Source organism: Capra hircus, chromosome 25 (assembly GCF_001704415.2).
Source record: "Capra hircus breed San Clemente chromosome 25, ASM170441v1, whole genome shotgun sequence".
NCBI classification, from domain to species: Eukaryota; Metazoa; Chordata; class Mammalia; order Artiodactyla; family Bovidae; genus Capra; species Capra hircus.
In genome coordinates, this window is record NC_030832.1 from 33,618,251 (window position 1) to 33,646,119 (window position 27,869).

At 49.8% G+C, this 27,869-nt stretch overlaps 2 protein-coding genes across 2 annotated transcripts; one reads left to right on the forward strand and one right to left on the reverse strand.

Moving 5' to 3' along the window:
• On the forward strand, positions 2,714-8,020 carry NSUN5 (NOP2/Sun RNA methyltransferase family member 5). The gene is made up of 10 exons (XM_018040555.1): positions 2,714-2,847; positions 2,946-3,068; positions 3,951-4,125; positions 4,216-4,324; positions 6,135-6,273; positions 6,365-6,480; positions 6,847-7,025; positions 7,201-7,411; positions 7,487-7,627; positions 7,712-8,020. Exons 1-10 carry the CDS (start codon positions 2,755-2,757, stop codon positions 7,812-7,814), a joined length of 1,389 nt encoding a protein of 462 aa, XP_017896044.1. The 5' UTR covers positions 2,714-2,754; the 3' UTR covers positions 7,815-8,020.
• On the reverse strand, positions 8,014-27,155 carry LOC102181259 (nuclear envelope pore membrane protein POM 121C). Its single transcript, XM_013974863.2, has 13 exons — positions 26,547-27,155; positions 25,410-25,625; positions 24,960-25,118; positions 23,284-23,364; positions 21,245-21,419; positions 17,413-17,504; positions 16,242-16,315; positions 15,473-15,597; positions 15,256-15,358; positions 14,860-15,036; positions 11,616-13,280; positions 10,493-10,612; positions 8,014-10,183 (listed from the first exon to the last, which is right to left on the reverse strand). The coding sequence occupies exons 1-13, from the start codon at positions 27,110-27,112 to the stop codon at positions 10,086-10,088; spliced, it is 3,651 nt and encodes a 1,216-aa protein (XP_013830317.2). The 5' UTR covers positions 27,113-27,155; the 3' UTR covers positions 8,014-10,085.

Consider the following 27,869-nt stretch of genomic DNA (forward strand, 5'->3'; position numbering starts at 1 on the left):
TGGGTTCAGCTGATGGGAGAGGCTGGCAGGAGATCCCAGGGCAGGAGAAGGGAGTTGGAGGTGCTTATTTTCTTGCTTTTCCACCTGCTGGGCTATGCATTGCAGGGTCCCCCCTCTTTGCGATTCTTCCTATATTCCTGGTGGCGAACAGCGCTGTCGCCAGCCCTGAGTTCTGCGCCATCACCCATCAACCTCCTCACCTCTGACTGTTCTTTTTAGAAAATTCCTTTCTTTAAACTCTGCTCAGCGACTCCCTTGTGTGCACCACCCTGCCTGCAGCCAGACCATGATGGACATGATGGCATAATTCTGCACCCATTTAATAAATCCTCTCTTTCGATTGGCTAACCAGAGTAAGTGTTTGTGCTTGCAACAGAAAGATCTTAACTGATGCACATCTAATATGCAAGAGACAGAGGAAATAATAGTTAATTCTTCATGTGGAATTGGCATTTAAACTGAAAGAAGTGGAACACTGGCAGAAAAGAGCCTGCAGGGATCTAGGTTCAGAAGGGGTGATGCTGCAGTGGGGGCAGCTCCCTGGTGGTCCAGTGGTTAAGACTCTGCCTTCAGTACAGGGTGCGAGGGTTCGATCCCTGGTCTGGGAAATAAGATCCCACACGCCGTGAAGTGCAGCCAGCAAAACAAAACGGGATGCTGCAGCTGGGATTGGAGATGAGCGTAGGGGTTGGTTGGGGTGGAGGGTGTGCATCTATGCTACTTGATGTTAACTTTGTCCTGTACGAACAACAGTGTGGAAGTGGGTGAGTCTGCCCCAGGGGAGGAAATATCAGACTGATGGAAAGGAGGTCGGTGAATGGAACACCAGAACCTAGGGAGCAACTTAGGCAGGGTGGCCAAGGAAACGTAGACCTTGGCAGAGAGAAGGGAGGGAATGCCAGCAGAGGAGGTCATGGAAGCCAAAGCTTTGCAACAAAGAAGGTGTGTTCAGCAGTGTCCTGAAAGCCCAGATTCGGATTCTGCACACCCACTGCAGAGGGTACAGGTTGGAGCCCTGGTCAGGGAACTCCGATCCCACACGCGGTGCAGCAGTCAGTGGATTTAAGTGTGAAATGATGAAGCATAGATGATTTCTATACTGTACAGATGTGAAGTGGGTTTCAAGTGTGATGTCAAGGGCAGAAACCATAAAGGTAAATACTTTTAAAATGAGAACTTCATGGTGTCCGAAACAATTATAAACCACATTAAAAAAAAAAACTGGAAAAATGGCAAAACCTAAGAGGTATATATTGTTAATATATAAAGGCCATGGAAAAAGCAAGAGAGTTCCAGAAAAAAACATCTATTTCTGCTTTATTGATTATGCCAAAGACTTTGTGTGGATCACAATAAACTGTGGAAAATTCTGGAAGAGATGGGAATACCAGACCACATGACCTGCCTCTTGAGAAACCTATATGTAGGTCAGGAAGCAACAGTTAGAACTTGACATGGAACAACAGACTGGTTCCAAATAGGAAAAGGAGTACATCAAGGCTGTATATTGTCACCCTGCTTATTTAAATCATATGCGGAGTACATCATGAGAAACGCTGGACTGGAAGAAGCACAAGCTGGAATCAAGATTGCCGGGAGAAATATCAATAATGTCAGATATGCAGATAACACCACCCTTATGGCAGAAAGTCAAGAGGAACTAAAAAGCCTATTGATGAAAGTGAAAGAGGAGAGTGAAAAAGTTGGCTTAAAGCTCAACATTCAGAAAACGAAGATCATGGAATCGGGTCCCATCACTTCATGGCAAACAGTTGGGGAAACAGTGGAAACTGTCAGACTTTATTTTTGGGGGCTCCAAAATCACTGCAGATGGTGACTGCAGCCATGAAATTAAAAGACACTTACTCCTTGGAAGGAAAGTTATGACCAACCTAGATAGCATATTAAAAAGCAGAGACATTACTTTGCCAACAAAGGTCCGTCTAGTCAAGGCTATGGTTTTTCCAGTGGTCATGTATGGATGTGAGAGTTAGACTGTGAAGAAAGCTGATTGCTGAAGAATTGATGCTTTTGAACTGTGGTGTTGGAGAAGACCCTTGGGAGTCCCTTGGACTGCAAGGAGATCCAACCAGTCCATTCTAAAGGAGATCAGTCCTGGGTGTTCTTTGGAAGGACTGATGCTATAGCTGAAACTCCAGTACTTTGGCCACCTGATGCGAAGAGTTGACTCATTGGAAAAGACTCTGATGCTGGGAGGGATTGAGGGTAGGCGGAGAAGGGGACGACAGAGGATGAGATGGCTGGATGGCATCACTGACTCCATGGGCATGAGTCTGAGTGAACTCCAGGAGTTGGTGATGGACAGGGAGGCCTGGGGTCGCAAAGAGTCGGACACGACTGAGCAACTGAACTGAACAGACAGTAGAGCGGTAAGCCAAAGACATCTACATGTCATAATAGAAGAAATACAAACGACCAATAACGGGAAAATGTTTAACCTCAATCACAGAAATTAAAACATCAATAAAATCTCATTGTTTGCCTGTAATATCGGCAAGGATTGAAAGAAAAACGCAAAGAACTGCGAAGAAGTGGTCAGCCGGGTTCTCTGCGTCGGCCTCCAGACCCTTACAGGAGAGTGAACTGTCACACGCCCTGGGACCACCTGAATGGGTACGGGGACTTCCGGGTCCGGAACACCCGTGCCCTTTGACCCGGAAGTCAGGTGGGGGCGGTGGGGAGCCGCGCGCGCTTCGCGACAGAGCCGTAAAGGCGCGCGCGCGGGCACGGAGCATGGCGGTGTACTCGGCAGCGGCGGCCGTGCTGGCCGGCGTGGAGAGCCGCCAGGGTTCGCTCAAGGGGCTGGTGTACGCCAGCAACTTCCAGGTAGCAGGGTTCGGGGTTCGTGCCCGGGAGGGGGTCCCCGGGAGGGGGCTAGCTCGGCCCGGCCCGCGTCTCACCTGGGTCTTCTCGGCCGAGCGCAGAACGTGAAGCAGCTGTACGCGCTGGTGTGCGAAACGCAGCGTTACTCCGCCGTGCTGGACGCCGTGATCGCCAACGCCGGCCTCCTGCGAGCCGAGAAGAAGCTGCGGCCGCACCTAGCCAAGGTAACAGAAGGGTGCATGCTAAGTCGCTTCAGTCGTGTCCGACTCTCTGCGACCCCATGGACAGCAGGCCACCAGGCTCCTCTGTCCACAGGATTCTCCAGGTAAGAATACTGGAGTGGGTTGCCATTTCTGTCTCCAACAGGAGGGTGAGCCCCTCCTAACCTTAGGGTGTCAGCTCCGTCGCCGTCCACTGTGTGATGCTAGCAAGTCGCTCCTCCGAAATGAGGAGGCGCAGCCCCTCACTGGTTTATGAATTGAGAGGAGGTGCACATACTTTAGGCGAAGGCAATGGCACCCCACTCCAGTACTCTCGCCTGGAAAATCCCATGGACGGAGGAGCCTGGTGGGCTGCAGTCCATGGGGTCGCGAAGAGTCGGACACGACCGAGCGACTTCACTTTCACGCATTGGAGAAGGAAATGGCCACCCACTCCAGTGTTCTTGCCTGGAGAATCTTAGGGACGGGGGAGCCTGGTGGGCTGCCGTCTGTGGGGTCGCACAGAGTCAGACACGACTGAAGCAACTTAGCAGCAGAGCACATGCTTTAACTTTGAGCCTTGTGTGAAAGAAACAGAAGACCAAAGTGTTGATAGCGCAGCAGGCTCTCTTTAGGTAAAACGAAAAGGTGATGTTGACGAGGAAGGTTCAGATCCAGAGCTTTTCCTGGTGAGAAGCATGGGGAAGGTGTTCGGGACTGGGAAGCCAGGTACCAGGTTCAAATCGTGTACCTGTCTGTTAATTTCTTGTGTGATCTTGAACAGGGTAGCTCACTTTTACCCATTACTATCTTGATAAGTGGTCTGTTTAACTTTTACAGTTCCAGCCCTGTGGAGTTCCAGGATCTTCATACTCAAGGTTTTCTTGCCTCCTTTCTCCATCCCAGGTGCTAGTATATGACTTACTGCTGGGAAGAGGCTTTAGAGGGCGTGGGGGACGATGGAAGCCTCTGCTGGAGCGGCACCAGGCCAGGCTGAAGGCTGAGTTGGCGCGGCTCAAGGTTCGTCAAGGTGTGAGCCGGAACGAGGACCTGTTGGAAGTGGGATCCAAGCCTGGCTCAGGTGAGCTGGGAGGTGTGGAGATGGGGGATAGCCATCAGGCCCTCAGGAGAGGGCCCGGTTCCTGCTCACTCACTGCTGATTGCTTCCTAGCCTCCCAGGTGCCTCGATTTGTGCGAGTGAACACTTTGAAGACCTGCGCTGAAGATGCCATTGATTATTTTAAGAGACAAGGTTTCTCCTACCAGGGTCGAGCTTCTGGGTGAGTTTAGAACCCTACCTGAGCATGGAATGGGCTTCCCAGGTGGCTCAGTGGTTAAGAATCAGCCTACCAGTGCAGGGGATGCAGGTTCAAACCTTGGATCAGGAAGATCCCCTGGAGGAGGAAATGGCAAACTACTCCAGTATTCTTGCCTGGAAAATCCCTTGGACAGAGCAGTTTGGCGGGCTGCAGTCAATGGGGGTCGCAGAGAGTCAGACGCGACTGAGCATGGAATGCTGTATTAAATAGAAGTGACTGGAGTAGCCGTCCTTGTCTTGTGCCTGATTTTAGAGGAAGAACTTTCAGCCTTTCCCCACTGAGTGTGATGTGAGCTGTGGGTTTGTCATATACAGACTTTATTACGTTGCTATGTGTTCCTTCAGTACCAAGTTTGATGAGAAGTTTTATCATGAGTGGGTGCTGAATTTTTTCAAATGCCTTTTCTGCATCTGTTGAGATGGTCATGTGATTTTTGCCGTTTGCGGTATATCACACATCGATTACTTTACATCCTTGCATCCCTAAACTTGGCATCTTGTGCACTCCTTGTTTTAACAGATGTCACTATTGCGCACCCATTTGGTCAAAGTCGAAACTGAGTCATTGTACACGCTTCCCTCCTGTCTGTCTGGGCATTCACTGCTCTGCCTTTAGAGTCTCTCCTTCCGGACACTGCTTAGGTTTCAGCATCATATCCTGTCGTGGCTGGCACGGAGAACCCTCAGCCGGCCTCCCCATGTCCAGACTTTGCTGTCACACTCGTCCTCTCTGTGTTGGCTGCAGAAAGTTCTGAACGCAGACCTGACGCTTTACTCCCTCACTGAAAACCCTTGGCCCTCCGCTGGGCTGTGCCTCCCTGCCCCTTCCAGGCGCGTCTGCTGTGCACCTGTGTTCCTGCGGTGCTTGCTGCTCCGTGGCCGCCCCGCCCCTGCACTCCTGCCTCCTGTTCTGTCCCCTCACCGCTCTGGGAAGCGGCGTCCTCTCCCTCTGTTGCAGATGTCTCCCTGTAGGCCTGCAGAGACCAGGGTGGTGGCGGATGGCTGTGTGTCGGTTTGGATGCCAGCACTGCTACTTGTCAGGCTTCCCTGGTGGCTCAGACGGTCAAGAATGTGCCTGCAATGTGGGAAGCCTGGGTTTGATCCCTGAGTTGGGAAGATCCCCTGGAGAAGGGAATGGCTTCCCACTCCAGTATTCTTGCCTGGAGAATTCCATGGACAGGGGAGCCTGGTGGGCTACAGTCCAGGGGGTCTCAAAGAGTCAGACACGGCCGAGTGACTCACTTTTTCTTTCCGCTGCTTGTTAGCTTTCTCATCTGAGTTGTTATTCTCTCATGTTTTCTACATGGGGCAAGTGAATGGACAGTGCTTTTCCATAGTTTAGAGAACAAAGTTTTCACCTCAGCTCCTCTGGGTACTAATTCATCCATCAGGAATCGACTTAGTACTCACCTCCCTGTACCAGGCCTCTCCCCCCAGGGTTATGTTCTGATAGTACTGGCTGTTGCGAGCCTAATGTGTGCGAAATCTTTTCCTACGAGGTTTGCATGTCATTTAATACCTACCGTTTTCGAGAAGTACAGAGGCTGAGGTGCCCATGCCTCCACCTCTGGCATCTTCTGGACACAGAGTCTGGCCTGAGAACCCCGTCTCTGAACTGTTGCCTCTGTCTTATCGGCGTGTTAATATACTCACAGCAGTTTAAAGCTTTTGTCACACCAGTAAGCAGTCAGGTGACGTGTGAAGTGCCTGGCTGGTACCTGGCATGGAGGGAGGCATAAAATGTGGAATAAGCAGTTCGTATTCCCTGGCAGCCTCGATGACATCAGGGCCCTCAAAGGGAAGTGTTTTCTCCTGGATCCCTTGCTGCCAGAGTTGCTTGTGTTTCCTGCCCAAACAGATCTGCATGACCATCCACTGTACCAAGCCGGTCACCTCATCCTGCAAGACAAGGTAGGGAGGATGGGTGGAAAGGGGGGAAGCAGGTGGGGGGTGGTCAGCCTGGGGCCTCCGTTCACCCAGCCCCTGTGCTCTGCGCCGCCAGGCAAGTTGTCTCCCGGCCATGCTGCTGGCTCCGCCCCCGGGGTCCCACGTCATCGATGCATGCGCTGCCCCAGGCAATAAGACCAGTCACTTGGCTGCTCTTCTCAAGAACCAAGGGTGAGTGCCATGGTCAGACAGGAGTGGGGTGGGATCTGATCCCGTACTTTGTAGGAAGAGATAAGGAGCACTTATTCCAGGAAGTCCTGCAGGCTGAAAGGAGGCCTTGCCTTTCAGTGTTCCCTTCTGGACCTAGGGCAGCTCCCTAAGCTTCCCAGTGGGCGGCAGGTATGAGATGTGAGTCCCCGAGCCCTCGGAGCACAGAGCCCAGGCCAGCTATTTCTGACCACTGAGCTTTTTAGAAGTTAAAGATATTTAAATAGTCTGTGTGTCCTGACTTCACGTACGTGTTACTGTGTCAGAGCTGTGGGCTCTTACGTGCTCCATTAAGCTCTCAGTTCACTTCAACTCTGCCCTCCTCCCTAGGAAGATCTTTGCCTTTGACCAGGATGCCAAGCGACTGGCGTCTATGGCTACCCTGCTGGCCCGGGCGGGGGTCTCCTGCTGCGAGCTGGCCGAGCAGGACTTCCTGACGGTCTCGCCCTCGGACCAGCGTTACTGTCAGGTCCAGTACATCTTGCTGGATCCCTCCTGTAGCGGCTCTGGTGAGACGGCGGGGAGCACGGCCCAGGGCCCACAGACCCAGGGCAACCTTGGGGCGTGAGGGGTGGTCGGTTGTCCTGGCCTGAGGTTTGGTTCCTGTGACCCGTGGCAGACGTGCTCTCCTGGAAGCGGGACCTGCTCTTCCAGGCTGGCTGTGCTGAAAGCACTCTTCCCTAGGGATGCCCAGCAGACAGCTGGAGGAGCCCAAGGCTGGCATGCCGAGCCCGGAGCGCCTGCGAGCACTGGCTGCCTTCCAGCAGCGGGCGCTGAGCCACGCGCTCACGTTCCCCGCCCTGCGACGCCTCGTCTACTCCACGTGCTCCGTCTGCCAGGAAGAGAATGAAGACGTGGTGAGCGCCGCCCTGCAGCAGAGCCTGGGGGCCTTCAGGTAGTAGGTGTCCACCAGGGCCTTGGGGAGGGGGCTGCCTCTGACCTAGAAGCCCACCCTAATGCCTGCCTGCAGGCTGGCTGCCGTCCTCCCCTCCTGGCCACACCGAGGCCTCGGCGCCTTTCCAGGCGCTGAACACTGCCTCCGGGCCTCCCCCGAGACCACGCTCACTGGTGGCTTCTTCATTGCGGTGCTTGAACGGGTAGAGGTGCCGAGGTGAGTGACCGGGGGGGGGGGGGGGCCTCCCTGGAAGAGGCTGGAGGACTGGGGCACATCTCACCCCCTTTACTTTTCTTCTAGCTCTGTTTCACAGGCTGAAGCAGCAGCCTCAGAGCTGACGCCCAGCCCAGCCCCAAAGGGGAAGAAGAGGCGGCGGAAAGCGGCGGCTACCCCTGGCACGTAGCGGGCGCAGAGCGCCAACTCCTCTCAGGCCCTCAGCCCCAGGTGGCAGTCTGGTTATGGCTGGAGGAAGAAGACCGGGAACCCCGTTCCTCCAGCTGGAGAGAGACGGGACACTCCTCTGCTTTGGGTCCCTTCCCTGGGCTGTGCTTTTGTGGGTGAGACGCACTGCTGCTCACAAAAATAAAACGCAGGACATGGTCTACGATAGATCACAGTTTTTTTATTCTTAATGACATAAGCAAGGAGAAAAATCTCACATTCATACTAAAAATTCCAACTAGACTCACAGGAATTCAGTCTTCGTTTATAATGGAAAGTCTCAGCCTCCCGTCCCTGTCCAGTGCACGTACGTGTCCACACCCACATTCACGCGCTCACACTTGGGGCGGGGGGCTCCTGGACCAGCTGTCCTGCCTGTGGAGCTGAGGTAATCGAGCTGAGGGTCTACCTTCCGTGAGGTATAGGCAGCAGCCTGATTTCTAGACCCGTGCCCGCTCCCTTCCATCCGAACAGGTACCCAGGACTCAGGCCCCTCACCCCCAGCTCCACACGCAACAGAGCTCTCGGGGTGTGGAGGCGTGTCCCCCGCCACGAACCATTCACCCTCAGTCACAAAGGGGAGGGGACTAGTTACACCTACGTCACATTATTCATAAAATAAGAATTACATTTTTCTGTTTTCCAGAAGGAGCTCAAGTCCCTCAGGAATGCTGCCGGGACAGCATCTGAGCCTCTTCTTCACACAGGCATAACTTAACTCTACACAACTAATCTCTAGTCAAATAGCATTTATACTGAACCACCTCAATGAACCAAGCTTGAAGGAATTTAAAAGGCAATTTAGCTTAAATACAAAAATAAATTTTTATTGTTAAAAAATGTTTAAATATTTTTTTCTTTTAATTTAGACACACGCATTCATACTTCTCCCAAAGAGGATGGGCATGGCAGCAAGGCTCATGGGCCTGGGGTAAGGGGCTTGGGTTGGGAACAAAGGGAGAAGGGAAGGGAAGGGAGGGAGGAAGACGGCAATTTTAAAAAGTGGTTCATTAATTTAGGGTTTCTAACATATACTATAGACACTGAGGTTAGGTAGGTGGGAAAGAGCGAGCATAGGGCAGAAGCCCTTCCCCATGGCCCCGTCCTCCTGGGCTGCCAGCCCTTTAAAGTCGAAACACCATGTGAGAATTCAAGACTCGGCACTTGGAGCCACAGAGTGGTGCCACTTTCCACACTTGATGAGCGAGGCCCCAGAAACTTGAGCAACAGTTAAGTCCGGCACTACCAACATGCCGCCACTCACACAATTCAATTCTTCCTCCAAACTCGATTCAAAGAGCAACAGACATATGAGCATCAGACAACGTAACACAGGACAAAGCTTTAAACAGACTATCCCGGAGAGGCAGACGGGCCCGGGAGGCCAATGGGGACGGTGGGTGAGCAGGCAGCTGAAAGCGGGGTGGGGCGGCTGTGTGTGTGCGGTGTGTCCTGCCTGTGCCAAGAGCTTCCCTCTCCCGAGGGAGGTACCACCCCTGGGTCTGCCAGGCTAACAGTCTTGAGCCACCAAGCTTTGAGGGGCCAAACTGGCAGAGCGGGTTGGGGGTGAAAGGTCGGCTTGGACTTGGCAGGAGGAAGTGGAATAGCAGGAGCTGCACCCGCTGGGGTCTCCAAGGCAAAGCTAGACTCAGGATCATTTTAAAAGGAATTGACCCTGCAAAGAACTGGTGAGGGATAAAGCAGCAAGAAGTGGGGAAACAGTCCCCTCATGGGACTGGAGGGGGAAAGCCACTTGTACAGCCAAGCCAAGCCCAGTGCGGCTTCGGGGACGGTCCACCCCAACCCATCAAGTGCACAGAGATGCAGGCAGCAGGGCTTGACCTGCTGGCCTCCAGCCAAGACGGCTGTCGGAGAGGAGGTGGGCAGCGGGCTGCCTGCCTGAGCTCACACACTACACGAGCGTTGGGGAAGGAAGTGGACAGTATGTACAGATGTTTCTTTAGTTCTCTCCAGCTTCACCAGTTCAACTGTTCAAGTAAGGTAACAGCTTCTGCCCTGCCACATCCCTCCCCCCATGACCCCCCTGACCTGGGGCTTCTGCTTCCTGAGAGGGAAACAGCCCCTGGCGCTGCCACTACCTCCCTGCGGGCTGAAGCCAGAGGCCTGGGGTTGGTCTGTGTGGCGGAACCAGAAGGATCAGAGGCTCTTCCTAGCAGGTGCCGAGGTCTGGATTTGGGCAAGGGGTGGTGGGGGGCTGGGTGAGGGACGAAGGCTATTTCTTGCGGGTGTGCTGCCTCCGGGCCTGTAGCCGCTGTCGAGCCCCTGGGGTCTTGGATCCCGCACCAATGGAAAAGGAAGGGGCTGTCGATCCTGGAAAGATTCAACAAGATCTCATCAGGGCGGCTGGGACCCAGGAGCACTTCTCTAAATGCTCTAAGTGGGCATTGGAAAATGGCAATCCCTCTGGGAGAGGCACTGGTTAAAAATGCAAAATCACAAGACCACAGACAGTCTGGGAACAAGGCCCGGACCAGCATTTTCACCTGGCTTCCGAATGGTCAGTTGCCCAACTCCAAACGTGGGTGGTGCTGGACTCCTGGACGGGCCTCGGACAGCTGGATGCTGCCAGCCCGCCCCACCCCTCTTCAGAGAGGAGACGAGGTCACACTGGCCACTTACCAAAAGGTCCAACTCCGACAAAGCCTTGGGCAGGTGTTGACGCCCCAAAGGAGAGGCTGCTGCCAGCTGCTCCCACCCCAGGGGCTGGGGTGTTCTGACCGAAAGTGGGCGTGGAGGTGCCTAAGATGGAGAGATAGAGAGAGCTGTAGGGACCAGGCTGGGGAGCAGTGGGGGAGGAGCCTCGAGGGAGCTCGGCTCCTGGCAGGGTCTTCCCGCAGGACACCTGGGCTCTGGGTCCCCCCACTGAAGGACAGCACTGACCTTCACACCCGCTACCCCGGGCGAGCCTCCCAGCTACCAGCGGTGCCACGGCAGGGCTGGCTTTTGGCCACCTAAGGAGCAGGGCCCCTGCATTCCCTCAGCCAACAAACCCAGCACAGGGGCCGACTCAGTGGACCTCTGCCTTCAGCCGGAGCCCGACTACCTCCCCCCGTCAGGACTAGATGCGCTGCGTCTCTCCTTGTTCACCTGTCCTCCCCTCTCCGCCCTGAGGGTCCTCTGAGGCCCACTGGGACCCCCCACCCAGTCCTGCCGTCCCTTCAGCCCTGCCTTCCCTCACGTAGGAGGCTGGCTGGGGGGTGTGGGGGGTTGGAAGGCAGATTTCTGCCACTCAGGCTTTCCTTCCCCTCCCACCCGTCACCACCACTGCTCCAGACCCCCCCTCCCCTCAGCTCCCCGGAACACCTGGCCACCACCCCTCCCACTGTACCTGCTTCAGATTCAACAGGCTGGCTTCACCAGCTACCACTTAATTTAGGCCTACATCTCACAACTGAACATGGCTGGGAACAACAGTGCTGACGGGCCTCACTCACAACCACAGAGTGTGTGACACTGCCTGTGATCCTACACCGTCTCCCCACCTACGAAGCGACTACTCGGGAGGTCCTGCGGGGCCCTCTCACACCCGCCTCCACCCACCCCCCAAACCCTTCTCGTCACAGTCTCGGAGATTAAGTGTGTTACTTTCTCAGAAAGGCATTCCTCTGCACTCAGTAATCACAGATCTTACCAAGAAACTGATACCGTATTGACACATTTAACGTCCGTCTCCTCACTACCCCAATATAAAGCTCCAGCAAGTGGCCACTGCCCCGTGGGCCAAGTCAACTCGGGATCATACCTCCAAACACAGGCTTGCTGTCCGGTGCGCTGGTCACACTGAAGGCAAAGGATGTGGTCTGGCTGGGTGTGCCCAAGCTGTTTTGACTCAAGCCTCCCCCAAAAGGCGCTGTGCTGCCAGTGGTCCCACTCTGTCCTGCCCCGAAGCCGAATGCTCCAGAGGCAGCGCTGGTGCCCGGGGTGGCCACACTCATCCCAAAGGCCCCACTCCCAGCCGGGGTGGCTGGTCCCCCAAACATGAAGGGCGACGGTGTTGTGCCGCCGAACACTGAGCCGCTGGTCCCGCTGCTGGTAGTCTGGGTGGTAGCACCAAAGCCAGAGGTGGTGGCCGCACCAAACGAGAAAACAGCTGTGGTGCTGCCAAAGGCTGGCCGGGTGCTGGTGGAGGTGCCGAAGGCAGAGGGTGTGGCTTTCAGACTGCCAAACGCCGGCTGAGCGGCGCCGCCGAACGCTGGCTGGGCTGGGGTCGGCGCTGGGGTCGCAGTCGGGGTTGGGGCTGCAGAGTTTCCAAAAGTGAAAGAGCTGCCAAAGCTGGGCACCAGAGCCGGCTTGGCAGCCCCCTGCGGCTGCCCCTCGGCAGCCCCGAAGGTGGGCTGGGGGTTGGCGCCCGGGTAGGATGGCAGAGTGGGCTTGGTGCCCGAGGCAAAGGGAATGTTGAAGGCTGGGGTGGCGGTGCTGCTGAACGTCAGCGTGGGCTGGCCGGTGGTGGCTGGAGCGGAGGTGCTAAGGCTGCTGCCAAAACCGCTGAAGCCAGTGCTGCTGCTGCTGCTGCTGCTACTGGGGGCTGTCTGAGGGGCACTGGGAAGCGACTGGCCAAAGGTGGTGACTGATGTGGAGATGGGCATGGCGGGAGGCTTGCCAAATTGGAATATGGAGCCCCCAGCTGGGGTGAAGCTGGCACCAGAAGTCGGGGGAGTCCCAAAGAGGAAGGGCTGGGAGGCGGAAGCAGTGGTGCTGGTCACACTGCTCAGGGTGCTGGTCACACTGCTCACACCGAAGCTGAACGCAGGCTTCGGAGCAGAGTCTGTGGAGGTGCTGGCTGTGGTCACGGAAGTCACTGTGGAGGTGGCAGTGGCCTGGCCGGTGAAGAGAGGGGCACTCGTGGTAGTGGCCAGAGTAGCTGTTTGCTTGAAGAAGGGAGTTAGCCCGGGCACAGATGTGGGTGGCCCCACACTGCTAAAGATTGGCTTGAAAGCAGGGGCTGTGCTGCTGGTAGTCGTGGGGAGGGCCGAGCTAGAAGATGCCACGGCCGTGACCGTGGAAGGGCTAGAGGGCAAGGGGTCCCCACTCTCGCTTTTCAGGGGGGCCACAAAAATGGGCCTGAACATGGGCGATGCTGAAGACATAGCAGGGGCTACAGAGGCAGGAGGGTTAGCAGCTGGGGTGCTCAGCATTCCAAACAGGATGCTCTGCTTGGGGCTGGGAGGTGGGGTGGACAGGGCCTGAGATTTGGCGGATGTCTCAGCTGAAGGGGCCGGAGGGGACTTGGCGGCATCGGTGACGGGTCCTGGGGAAGAAGCCGGGGTCAGCCCCAAGAGAGCAGTGGTGGATCTGGAGTCGGAGGAGGTGGCTGGAAGCGCTCCTGACTGTGAGGAGCTCAGAGAGGCCAGAGGACTGGGTGTCTTTGGGGGTGAATCGGCCACAGTAGTGGTCACTGCAGCAGGCTCTGTGGAGAAAGAAAGTGGAGAAAGCAAATCTGGAATACTGCAGATGTGACGGTGTGGCGAATTGGCCACAGGGGTGGTCACTCCAGCAGGCTCCGTGGAGAAAGAACGTGGAGAAGGCAAATCTGGAATACTTCAGATGTGATGGTGCTCAAAGCCCAGCACAGTGCTCGGGATTCAACAGTCAACAATTACGACTAAATCCATGTCACAGAACTTTTAAAAAGTGTTCATTCCTGAAAATAGGCCAGTGTTCATAATCTCTACCCTTCACAGATCATAAGAAAGATTTCAGAAGAGGATAAAACGTGGGCCCCGCTGGGGATAACACATATAGAAACAAAGAAAATGCCAGTCACCTGAACTTAAGTCCAGTCAATAATCTAGATACACCTTACACAGCTAACAGAGACGCACTGTGCTATACCGACCCACAAGGTGCAAGTAGAGAGCACACAACCGTGAATGAAGAGATGGTCTCTGAGCCATCTGGATGCCTGACACATTTTACAATACGATAAAGCGCAGCAGAGGAGTGTGTGTATATGCAGTGCCAGGAAGGCTGAACAGCAGCAGACCCTGGAAACTTCGAGAAGAGTAATGTCACCTTGTGACCGTAGTCTAAGTGTGGGATAAGACATCCTAACCATGTGATCACTGACACTTCTGGGACACCTCACGAGGTCAGCGTTATTTTCTCATCTTACAGATGATGACAAACAAGGCTCAGAGGAGCTGAGGGACTGGGTTTCAAATCAAGAGCCACTTGGCGACCAAAACTAAGCTGCCTCCCTCAGCAGTGTTGCAGCTGCCTCTGAGTGTTGCAGCCCTTCCCTAAAACTGATGACAGCTTCTAAAGCTCTTAAGCCTGCACCAGCTCTGGTTAGAGGAGCTAGAACAGGGTCAACCTTTGGAACAATTTCCAGGAATTGATGAGCATAGTGCTTTTACTTCTTTAAAAAACTTTTGTTGTTGTTGAATGACTTGGCTATGTTGGGCCTTGCTGCTGCGCACGGGCTTTCTCTAGTGGCCGTGAGCGGGGGCTACTCTCTGGTTGTGGTGCGTGGGCTTCTCACTGTGGTGGCTTCTTTTCCTGTGAAGCAGGGGCTCCAGGCAACCAAGATTCAGTAGCTGTGGCTCACAGGTCCTAGAGCATGTGGGCTTAGCTGCCCTGTAGTATGTGGAATCTTCCCAGACCAGGGATCAAATCTGAGTCCCCTCACATGTACACCCGTGGCTGATCCATGTCAATGTACGGCCAAAACCACCACAATATCGTGAAGTAATTAGCCTCCAATTAAAATAATCAAAAACCACCTGAGCCCCCTGCACTGGCAGGCAGACTCTCACCCATTTACCACCAGTGACGTCCTGGCGCCTTTACTTCCACCTGAACAAAAGCCGATGGCATCACACGCGCCGAAGCAAGCTCTCCTGGGAACTCGCTGGCAGTCCAGTAGCTAGGACTCCACGCTTCCACTGCAGCGGTCTGGGTTTGATGCCTGGTCAGGGGATTAAGATCCTACAAGCTGTGTGGTGCGGCCAAAAAACAAACAGAACAAAGTAAGCTCTCCCACTCACCAGGGAGGGAAGGTAGCCCCGGGGAATTCTGCATCTTCTTCAAGCTCTCCAACAGGGGGTTAGCGCTAGGGGCTTGGAGGGAGGTTGGGGATGAAGCAGTCCCAGCGGCAGGCAGGGTCAAAGTGAAGGAAGACTGACTGGCAGGTGGGGCCTCGGTGACAGAGGTCGAGGCAGCGTCTAGGGATGAAAGAAAAGATGACACAGTTTGGGAACTCTTTCCAGTTGCAGATCATGGAGCACGGGGCCTCGGTACAACTCACAAAGGTCTCCCTTCAATGCTCACCGTTCTCCAGATTCCACTGAGGGCCCAAATGGATTTCCCACATGAGAAAGACCAAAATAAAACCCAAGGAGACAAAGCCTCTCTGGAGTGTGAAACTGATTTATATTCCTTACCAGTCTTATCCTCTAAGACCTTGTTAAACCATTGTAACGAAGCTTTCTTTTCTAAGTCCAAGTCCTCAGCAGTGATCGAATAACCAAGCTGGGGAGGTGGAGGCTACCAAAGAGAAAAAGAAGTTGTCAATCAGGAGAAACTATAAGAATCCTGTATTTAGCCTCCTTAAGGTAGAGCTAAGCTGGGGTGGGCAGAAGTAGAGGGACAGGACCATACCAAGGTCAGCTGGTCTCCTCGCCTAGAGGGCAGCAGTTGAACCTTCCGTTTACGCTGCCCGGAGCTGCCAGGTGTTGATGGGGAATTCCATGAGTTCTGCTTCTTCCACGTGGTTGGATCGGCAACTAAAGAAAGAAAGACTTTTCTTTTTCTCTGCCAGAAATGGACAGGTTATCTATCTCCTGTTTTTAACACTGAATTTTCATTGGGTATCTCTGAAAGATTCTATTTTCCATGATTTGGGCTCTTGGATGGTGTTTGCTAGATTATTTCTAACAGTCAAGAGGATATAAAGGGAGAATTGCTCCAAATCAAAGTATCCAACTACTTCTGCTGTGGTTCAGTCACATCCAGCTCTTTGCAACTCTCTGGACTGTAGCCTGCCAGGGTCCTCTGTCCATGGGGTTTTTCAGGCAAGAATACTAGGGTGGGTTGCCATTTCCTTCTCCACACCTTCCCGACCCATGGATCAAATCTGTGTCTCCTGTATTAGCAGGTGGATTCTTTACCACTGAGCCACCAGGGAAGCCCAGAAAACTGCTTACTGGACAACAGTCATCTGGACTGCTCACAGATACCTCAACCTAAACTCATCCATAGCCTACTGTCATCACGTATTCTGCTGTATTTCTCTGAGTCGCCTTTCTCCCTCACCTGACTCTAGGCCCCTGAAAGACAGAAGCATCCTTCTCTGCGTTCCACCAGGCCCTTCACAAGGCAGTGCTCCATACTTCCACCAACAGCTGCTCTAGTGCACTCATCAACTCACCCTTTTCTCCCGGGGACTCCTTGTCTGTTACCAACGGAGCTGAAGAGCTAGAATGATGAGAAAGCTCCTCTTCTCTGCAGGAGAAAAAGGCACAATTAAGTTTAGAAAGACTTGCTGACAGAAAGTACTGGATAACTTCCTGTACCTGCTTGCCTACCAACTAGTCTAGATCCACCATGATTTAGGACCTCAGTAGGCCAGGACAAAAAAAAATAGAAGTCAAAAGAAAATCCCAATAGAAATGAATGGAGGCAGTTTATGGAAACCATGGAGAAACCTTTGTCTTAAAAAACCACCACAAATCAACACTTTTCAAAACCTTACTTACAGCCCACCAAGTTCCTAAAAGCTCTAGTCACAGGCCTGATCCCTATAGTTGACCGCAGGTGCCCAGAGGGTCCGCTGGAGTCCAGAATGTGAAGTCTGCTGCCCACTGACATCATTCACTCTGTCTGCCCTGTTCTGTGCGGTCTCTACTCCTGCACCCCCACCACTCATGCTACAGTGTCGGGGAGAGAGCCCGCGGCCTCTACAGTTGGGAACAAAAGAATGGGGAGAGATGAGAGCAACTCAGGTGGGCAGTTCACTGTCGTCTACATGCTGATTCTTCAGTCCTCCAAATCAGAGCTGAGGAAAACCCAGGAGCCAAGTAAACGTCCCTCCTTTCCTGCCCCTCTCATTAATCCGTGCAGCAATTAATAATGGATTTAGTTCAGTTCCTCAGTTGTGTCCAACTCTTTGAGACCTCATGGACTGCAGCACACAAGGCCTCCCTGTCCATCACCACTTCCCAGAGTTTAGCCAAACTCAAGTCCGTCGAGTTGGTGAACCATCCAACCATCTCATCCTCTGTCGTCCCCTTCTCCTGCCCTCAACATTTCCCAGCATCAGGGTCTTTTCCAATGAGTCAACTCTTCGCATCAGGTGGCCAAAGTATTGAAGTTTCAGCTTCAGTATCAGTCCTTCCAATGAACAACCAGGACTGATCTCCTTTAGGATGGACTGGTTGGATCTCCTTGCAGTCCAAAGGACTCTCAAGAGTCTTCTCCAACACCACAGTTCAAAAGCATCAGTTCTTCAGCACTCAGCTTTCTTCACAGTCCAACTCTCACACCCATACATGACTACTGGGAAACCCATAGCCTTGACTAGATGGACCTGATTACCTTACCTGACTTTCTTTGCTGGCCTCTCTGGTGTCTGGGAGCGGGATGAGGCTGGGCTAGAGAATGGAGATGAACTGGGACCACTCCTCTTCCACAGCTAAAAGTCAAACACAAGTAAGATTGACCCTGGTTGATAGTCTATCATCTGACCTTTGATAAAGTTCTGTTCATCACTGCATACAACATCTCCTTTTAAGTAACTAAGAAAAAGTCTGAAGAACTAATGGCATGCTAACTAATAAAAGTAGAATGGAAGAATGTACTTTTGGCATATGTTAAAAAAGAAGATGTCACAATCACTTCACAGGTTAGAGCTAAGACATAAATATTTGCTCCATATTATCTATGGAAACAATAAAAGTCAATTAAGAAACTGTTCCAATGAAGATAACCTAGTAAACTAGTTTAGTTTTGGTCTCATTAAATTTTCAGTTTTACTTCATTAACTTTATTTTTAAAAATACATTATCGTGACATTTATGACTTCTGTAACATTAGTGGTATTTATCATTATATGAGAATTATCCATACATCTGTCTTCTCACCAAGTGGTGTTCCCTGATATCAAAGGTAGTCTGGGAACTTCCCTCGTGGTCCAGTGATTAAGAATATGCCTTGTGACACAAGAGACACCAGTTCGATCCCTGGTCCCTGAAGATCCCACATGCTGTGAAGCACCTAGCCTGTGCACCACAAATACTGAGCCCAAGTGTTACAACTGCCGAAGCCTGTGCACCTTGGAGCCTGTGCTCCGCAATAAGAGAAGCCACTGCAATGAGAAGCAATGAAGAGCAACCCCTGCTTACTGCAACTAGAGAAAGCCCACAAACAACGAAGGCCCACCGTGGCCAAAATATAAAATATATTCCAGCAAGTACACAGTAAAAAATTTCCTTTCTATTTCAACAGTTATTACCAGTTTCTAATACATCCTGTCAAAGTTATTCTACACACATCAAAAGATGCAAGAAACCGCAGGATGAGGACACTATACACAGCTCTGCACTATGCATTTTTAAAACTACACTTTGAGACCATTTACATCAGTACCTATTAAAACTGCCCTATTCTTTTTAACAGTTACGTATTTCAACTTGCAGAAATACTATAAGTTATTCAACCAGTCTCCGAAAAAGGCATGCTCACACTGCTTCCAAGCTCCCACTATTAGAACAATGGCACAACCAGCATCCTCGTGTATGTCTCTGACGTATGCGTAGGGTTAATTCCTCAAAGCAAACCTGCTGGATCGAAGGGCATGTGCATCTCTACTCTCGGTAACACTGCCACCCTGCCCTGCAGGGAAGGGGACCAACTGACGCTCCCAACCAGCAACGCATGAGAAGCCCGTTTTTCTTGTTCTTTCTTTGGCCATGCTACAAGGGTTGCTGGATCTTAGTTCCCCTACCGGGGATCAAACTGGGGGCCCAGCAGTGAAAACACCGAGTCCTAACCATTGGACAACCAAGGAAATCCCCATTTTGCAACCTGCTAAACCTTCTAAAACAGATTAGAGTGGCAATCCCCACTGACTAACATCAAAAAGAAACAACCAGACTTCATCTATTCCTGACAAGATGCAATCCAAAGTATGTGCGTGAGTGGCTGGTCAGTCATCTCTGACTCTTTGTGACCCCCTGGACTGTAGCCCACCAGGCTCCTCTTTTCATGGGATATTCCAAGCAAGAACACTGGAGTGGGTTGCCATCTCCTCCTCCAAAGGATCTTCCTGACCCAGGGATTGAACCCACGTTTCTGGGGTATCCTGCATTGACAGGCAGATTCTTTAGCACTGAGCCACCTGGGAAGCCCTAACCCAAAGTACGCAGTACCAAAAAAAAAAAAATTCAGAGTACACAGTACCACCTGTGCAATATTCTGCCAAATTAACTGAACTTAAATGTAATCAAGCCTCAGAAAACAGGGGATAGTGTATAAGTTAAAATGACACCATGATGATGCAAACTTAATCCAAAATGTGGGAAATCCTACAGAAAAAAATCATCTACTTTTTTCAAAAGCATGAAGAAAAAAAATAGTAGTAACAATAGTAGTGTAGATTAAAAGAACCTAAGAGAAATATGAACCAAATGTCATGAATTGATTTTTAATCCCTGATTCAAACAGTGTAACTGCAATAAGACAGTTTATGGTAATAAGTGCAATTTAGATATGAAGTGATATTAGCTAATATTAAAGTTATTATAAATAATTAAAGAGGAATAATGGTATCGTACTTATTCATGTGAAAAAAAATCTAAAAATATACGGAAGGACCTATAGCTGAAATGACATGTTTGCAGTTTATTGTTTTTTGTTTATTTTAAACTTTTTCTTTATTTTTGTTTGTTTATTTTTGGCTGTGCTGGGTCTTTGCTGCTTTGCAAGGACTTTCTCTTGTTGCAGCGCACACACGTCTCCTTGTGGTGACTTCTCTAGCTGTGGCTGGCAGGCTCAAGAGCGGGGCTCATTAACTGTGGCGTATGGACTTGTTGCCCTGCAGCATGTGGAATCTTCCCAAACCAGAGATTGAACCCATGTCCCCTACATTGGCAGGCAAATTCTTAACCACTGGACTACCAGGGAAGTCCTCAATTTACTTTAAAACGTAACAGCAAAACAAATGGGGGGCAGAGGTTGATGGAACATGATTGACAAAATGCTGTTAACTAGTAAAGCTACACAGAGGTCCATCATGGCATTTTCTTTTTGTATACGTTTGAAATCTGACATAAGATTCTTAAAATAGGGATGAGTGTATACTTAATATGCCTGCTGTCATGATTAATTGAGGAAATCTATGTAAAGTGTTTGGTTAGTACAGGGTCTAGCCCAGAGAAAGTGCTCAAGGCAAAGGTTGTATCCTTTTAGCATTCCTACAACTGAGATCTTCATCTTTCATCTATATTACTCTAAGACCCTTCTGTATAACTTAACTCAAGATTTTTCTCCCCTGGAAAATCTTCCTCCACACAAGCTTTATTTTCACTTAGCTAAAGAGTATTAAACAGGCACTGAAATGGGTACTTTTCAAACACTACCTTCAGTCTTTACAATAATCCTTCAGAAATGAGAAATAGAGTTTAAGTGATTAGCCCAAAGCCCCAGAGCTACTGTCAGAGCCAAGACTGGAACCCACATCTGTGTATCTGTGTGGTAGCAAAGCTTGCTCTGTTCCCTAGGCTATCTACTACATTCTCTTTCTAAAAAAGAGAATGACAACATTTTAAAAATCTCATCAAATTCTCAATGCAATGGCACCCCACTCCAGTACTCTTGCCTGAAAAATCCCATGGACGGAGGAGCCTGGAAGGCTGCAGTCCATGGGGTCGCTGAGGGTTGGACATGACTGAGCGACTTCACTTTCACTTTTCACTTTCATGCACTGGAGTAGGAAATGGCAACCCACTCCAGTGTTCTTGCCTGGAGAATCCCAGGGACGGGGAAGCCTGGTGGGCTGCCATCTATGCGGTCACACAGAGTCGGACACGACTGAAGTGACTTAGCAGCAGGGGCAGAGGATAAATTTCTTTTATGATCCAATGCAATCTGGACTACTTGATCTACCTGTTGATAAAATTAGTATCATTCACTGAGCTATGCACCTCTTGCCCATGTATCTGCAGTAATGGCTCTGTTTTGTATCAAGTTTCCACACATGACTGCTCTACTTTTAGAGCTTTCTATTCTGCTCCACTGGTCTGTAGTTATCACTCAAGTGTTTGTATCTGTTAGTGGTAATACCACTATTTGACGGTAGAAGGTGGGAGTGAACACTGGCTGATCGATTAATTAGTGCTGGGAACCCATGTCTCCCACAGCACAAGATGAATGTACCTGAGAGAGACCACGCGTGGAGCTGTAGGAACTGGTGATGGCGTTGCGGCTGGAGCTGGGGATACCACCTGTGTACGTGCTGCTTGTCAGGGAGCTCACAGAAGAGGTGCGGGATCTCTTATTCAGGTGATCATCTGAATTCTGTGAATTAAGACCTCTCTTCAGAGACCCAGGCCTAAGAAGAAGGAGAGAAGATAGTTAGATGCATTATTAAAGACATTCTTTTAAGGTTCTGTCCATGGACATAGAATCTTTCTTTAAAAAAAAAAAAAATCAGTAAAAAAAAAATGCTCTTAATTAATAACAATTTGGCTAAATATATCTGACAGCCAGGAAAAGAAAGTCAAATGTTTTAAAAATCAAAAGTGTGAGTTCACTGCCTAACATTCTAGAAGATGCACACTAACCTAGATTAGCCCTGGGATTTCTTTGGAAGGAATGATGCTAAAGCTGAAACTCCAGTACTTTGGCCACCTCATGCGAAGAGCTAACTCATTGGAAAAGACTCTGATGCTGGGAGGGATTGGGGGCAGAAGGAGAAGGGGACGACAGAGGATGAGATGGCTGGATGGCATCATTGACTCGATGGACTGAGTCTGAGTGAACCCCGGGAGATGGTGATGGACAGGGAAGCCTGGCGTGCTGCGATTCATGTTGTTGCAAAGAGTCGGACATGACTGAGCGACTGAACTGAACTGAACTGAACCTACAGTGACAAAACAATCAGCGGACACCTGGAGATCGGGGCAAGCTGAAAGGAGGTATTACTAAGGGACACAGAAAAATTTTTGGAAGTGACAATATGTTCATTATCTTGACTGTCGTGATGGTTTCACAGCTGTATGCACGTCACAACTTATCAAACTACATACTTTAAACAGGCAGCTTATTATTCGCCAATTATAATCCGATAAAACTGTTTTTAAAAAAAATCAGAGTTAAGAGGAATTAACTATCTTTTCTAAACTTTCAACTAAACAGAATCCCTATACCTCTTTCCTATAGAAGAGCCATTCAATCTCTGTTATGATACCAAACCACAGACCAGTTTATTCTTATACTGGATGAAAATGCTTTTCCCTCTAACTTGGATACACTCACCAATGGATACTACTTGGAGTTGTGCTGAGCAAGTTGTTTTTCTTTTTTGACCTGACAGTCCTTCCATTTTTTTGGAGTGAAGTTAAAGTGAAAGTGAAGTTGCTCAGTTGTGTCTGACTCTTTGTGACCCCATGGACAATAGCCTACCAGGTTCCTCTGTCCATGGGATTTTCCAGGCAAGAATACTGGAGTGGGTTGCCATTTCCTTCTCCAGGAGATCTTCCCAACCCAGGGATTGAACCCGGTCTCCCGCATTGTAGGCAGACGCTTTACCATCTGAGCCACCAATATCCAAACTTCCTTATTCTCCTTGAGATTGTTTATCTCTGGGCTAGTATTTATACACCTTCAAACTGCTCCGCCCACCACCACCCCATAAGATTTTGGTGCGCATCCTCTCTTCCAGTGTAGTACACCAAACCAAACACACTCCACTGACAGTCCAAGCAGAAGTTAGAGAAGCAGGACTACCACTAACCAGCCTCATGTCAGTTTCTGTTCTACCAGCACAGATAGGAGCACATTAGCTTTTTTGGGCAGCCATACTATACTACCAGCTCAGATTAAGCGGATCAATTCCTCCTCAAATGTATTTAAACGCAAATGTAGAGATGTAATATTTTATCTTCAATTTCATATTGTCACATTTTATCCATTGCACCAACCTTGTGAGTGTTTGTTCATACACCTGGTTATTAAATATATTTATAAACCCTCCTAGCTTTAGCATATTTTGTCCATATTAGTGAAAGAATATTAAAAGGAATTAGAAGATAATAATTGTGGCAAGCTACTCAAAAGTTCCTCTCTGATTTCAAAGATGTGAACCTGAATTAATAAAGCAATACAAAAGCAAAGAAGAAAGTCAACGGGACAATTAATTCTGATAAAGCCCCTTTTCCAAACAGTGTACATCTCATGCACAGATTTCCACTTACTTGGGCACAAAAGCAGCAGGGGCTCCATTGGCCACCAGGGGCTCAAACGCGGAGTGTCCACTCCCGCTGCTGTCATGGCGCCTACGACAAATCAAAACACTCTTAGTTAAACGAGATTACTTCTCCCCCGGCCCCAAATCATACTCCCATATTCTCGAGACTTTATACTATTTCCATGGAGCACAGGTTCCCTGCGAGACAAGAGGGATGCTTCAACCACAAAGATTCCAAAAGTTAAATTTATCCTAAGATTTAGGGCAGTAAGCAAAGTATGAAAATATTTCAAGACCTTTTGAACTATTAAGTTGTTTCAATTATTTGCTAATTTCTCACCGAAGTATCAGAATCACAAATTTACCATCCTACCATACCCAAATTAAAAACAAAAACAACACTTTAGGGGTCAACCCACACTCCTGCGGTGCTCTACAGGTTAATATGGCAAGTCTGTTCAAGAAAAACTTGACCTATCACATAGAAGGACTTTGCATGGTGCACATAATTATCACTTATTCCTATCATGGGAAAGATAATATAGAATCCTCAAGTATAGGCTCACTAGGGTCAAGAAAAATTACCACCCTGGAGAACATGAGAAACCTAGGTGAACCACAGAGATATTTCTTCTACCTCCACACCTCCTCACCCCCTGCCACTCCTGCTCAGCTAGTTGACATTAGGTCAAACTGCTCACATGCCAATCATATTTATCTCTAGTCATCATTACTTGATCTTTCTATGACATAAATACACTTGCATTAATGTTTCCCTACTCAATTTTGTTATCTGAAGTATCAAAGCTAACCAATTTTTACCCTGTAGGGTATGAACAATCTTGTCTAGGTAATGGGGCCAATGATTTTTTAATGTGAGGCTGCTGTCTCCTCAGAGAACACTTCTTTGACCACCGTATATAAAGAAGCCCCCTTTTCATTGCCCTCTGTTATATTACTGTTTATCTCTACATGTTTATAATCTATGATTACCTTGTTTATTTTCATTATCCTTTTCTCTGGTCTCTCTCAAACCCATGAGGACTCTGTCTTATTCAAAGCTCTATCCACTGTACCTGGAATAGGCTCTGACATATAGTGGGTGCTCCATTTACTGAACTAAAAAAACGACTGGAATCCTTAACTGACTCCTTGCAAACCCTGTTAAAGCCTTGATAGACTGTTTATTGCATCGTCCATACAGAAAAGCAAATAATGAAAGTGGTTTTAGTCTCATTACTGACATATCTACCATACTCTCGTCCTCACTTCTGTTTGCCAAGCATTCCCCTCAGCACAATTACAACAGTGAAATTGGTGGTTACCCAAATAATTAAACACCAGGAGACTCTGAGGGGAAGACTTTAAGCATGCTCTCTCAAAAATAAAGTTTAACTGGTTTGTATCAAAAGTACAAGGTTAACCTGGCTTATAGTTGCCGGCTTATCTCTAGTACTTACACAAAAAGCAAACTACAAAATTTATCTAACACATGTCTCAGAAAATGAACAGCACTAATTTAAGATCTTATTATCAACCACTTCTATGAAAACCACAGAAGGGAATCTACTAAGGGTCACAAACTGCAGCTGGCTTGTGTATCTCTGGAGAGTGACCCTATATTTCAACAAAACCTGGGAGCCTATGGGAGAAGCCTCTTAATTACTCTGTTGGTCCTGTTACCTTCTTTTATTTTCCTGGCCATCAGCAAATATTTGGTCTTCCTCCTCCACTGTCCTTTTCTTTCTCTCTTTGAGGGCGTTCAGCACAGTCTCCTTTGCACATGGATCTGGGGCACTAGTTGATGGTGAAGACAGTGTTGAGTTGATAATCTGTTCTGGTCTGCAATGAAAGACAAGATTCCAACATCAAGGTATTCTAATTACCAAGCCACACAGCACAGACTTCAGTCACGGGACATCAGGAGCTAACCAGTAAGCAAAAGTATAATTTTATACACTCACAGAAATCACCCTAGGCAATCAAAGATACAGTCTAAGGCAAACGAAACCAAAAGATGGTTCAATTACTAGAATTTGGGATTTCTCATTCAAATAAGCAGCTGTTTCTCTTTCTGCTTTGTCAGAGAACCGAAAAAGAATAAAGGAAATACAGACATTCGACAATACTCACAATGGAGAACGAGTCAGTTTGCTATCCGGAGGCGCAATCCTCACTGTCACTGGGCTGCACACCATTTTGGAATTACGAGGAGACAGCACGGTCTTCTTGTGACAACCATTCCAGCATACTGTGGGAAGTACCCCCAGCAAGGAATACTGGGCCTGCTGGATTGGATATCGCCTTCGAGGTGTTACTACAAACCGATGTGATAAAGTCCCACAGTCCCTGCGGAGAATGCAAGATACCAAAGAAGCTTGAAGAAACGTCAGAAAATTTAAATGATTGAAGAACCATGTGGGTTCAGATATTTTTTAGACGCTTTAAACTTTTTAGGCAACATAAAACACACAGTATTTTTATGGCAACTTTCCCTCATTTCATCTAAGGGCAGAAAGTGACAGGTGCATAACAGCTGTGCCTACAATGGACTTCCAACAATTTGAGAGGGAAATTGAAAACCTTACCCACACAAGTAAATTACAATGGAAGAAAAGTGTGGGACAATATGTGCAGGGAGGAACTTTTCAAGATGCTTCAATCTTTTATGTGATGTCAGTGATATATACTCAAAGTCAAACATTTTAAACACCTAAATGTTCCTCTTCTCAACTAAATGTACTTTTCATGACTAGTATTTTCATCAAATTTTTGTATTCTCGTGGATCATCTTTATCAAGTTTTATTGATCAAAGAGATGTTTCCTGGGAACACCACCTCTTTGAGCTTGGCTAAACCACAGAATTTCAATTAGTGGTCTAAACCAGTGGGGGTGAGGTGGAGTGGGAGAGGTGGGGGGTGGAGATGGATCTAACAAATTATTTTTAACTACACTTGAAAGATAAATATATTTTCACGAGAAACAGGGATAGTTAATTGTTCATCAAGTATTCTGCTAAATCTATACTGCATGAAAATCCATATGGTTTTAAGAACTGAAAGGAAGGGAACCGCTGTGGCATTACATCTCAATCCAAAGGGTAAAGGCGGACAGGAGTCGGTAGACACGCATCAGGGTGATTAAGAGGACAAAACAACACAAAATCCACTTTGGACTTAATGGAAAAGAAAATCGGATTTAAAAGTCAAGTCCTCAACTCAAAGCCGGCGACAGAGGAGAGGCTGTGGGTAAGATCAGGGTTATCTTACCGGTAGGAAGGCCTCCTGGAGGGTCGGAGAAGAGAAGTGGGGAGGGAGGGGTGAACTTGAACACGCTGGGGATGCGCCGACTGAGCCGGGGACGCGGTGCGGACGGGAGGGCGGCGGCCCGGCCTCTCCCGCACGTCCCTGGCCTCCGGGGCGGGGGCAGGCTGCGGAGGGCCGGGCTTTCCCAGGTAACTGCCCATGAGGAGCAGTTCAGCGGGGTCGGGTCCTTCGAGCGGGCTCCGCGGCTCTAGGAGATTTCCGTTTGCTGCCGATTTGGCAGGAGGCGAGGCGAGCAGTGTTCGCCGACGCCGCGCGTTCCAAACGAGCGAGGAGAGCGCGCGCGAACCTCGGGGCTCGCGGCTCAGTCCCCACCAGGCCGCAGTAGCCCCCACAGCAAGCCAGGCCAGCGCAGCCGCCGCCGGCACCAGGTACAGCACGAGGCCGAGCAGCGACAGGCCGAGAAGCGCCGCCCCGGCCGGCCGGCCACAGCCCCAGCCGCGGCCCTCCCTGACACTCGCTATCGGCCGCCGTCGGTTGCCTCCTCCAGCCGCCACAGCCGCCGGAGACATCGCGGCTCCGCGCCGCGGAGAAGACTTAAATATCCCAGCGTGCACCGCGCAGCGCGCCGCGTCGACGCGCGCCGACTACGTCACTGCGCACGCGACGCGGACGCGCGACTGCGACGGGAAATGCTACTGCCTGGCAACGCGCTAGACCCGACCAGTTTCAGAAAACACCGCCTGGCGAAACAGCAAGTTCTGATTCTTGACGTCTCCTGCCTGTCCGCACGGCACCCAGCCAGAGATGAGCCTTTCGGAAGAATCGCGTGAAGAATAAAAGCGCCGGAAAACGACTACTCACGTAATGTTTATTTCCTAGAAATTTAAACACCCTATTAGCAGATTATCAGCCACTCTTCACAAGTGCTACCTAAGGTTGAGAGTTTTTTCAGTTACTCTGTTTTCTGCCAAAGTATAAACTGCTAAAGGGAGTTGACTTTAACAGCAATAAGAAGCAGCAAAGCCAACACTAACCATCCTCCTTCAAGGTGGATCTAGTACCAATAAAAGGGCTTCCCTGACGGCTCACTGGTAAAGAATCCGCCTGCAATGCAAGAGACGAGGGTTCTATCCCTGGGTCAGGAAGATTCCCTGGAGGAAATGGCAACCCACTCTAGTATTCTTGCCTGGAAAACCCATGGACAGAGAGAGGAGTCTGGCAGGCTACAGTCCATGGGGTCTCAAAGAGTCGGACACGACTGAGCACGCACGCAGTACTAGTAAATTCTCGATTAAACAGGCTAATAGTCTAATAAACTGCAGATCA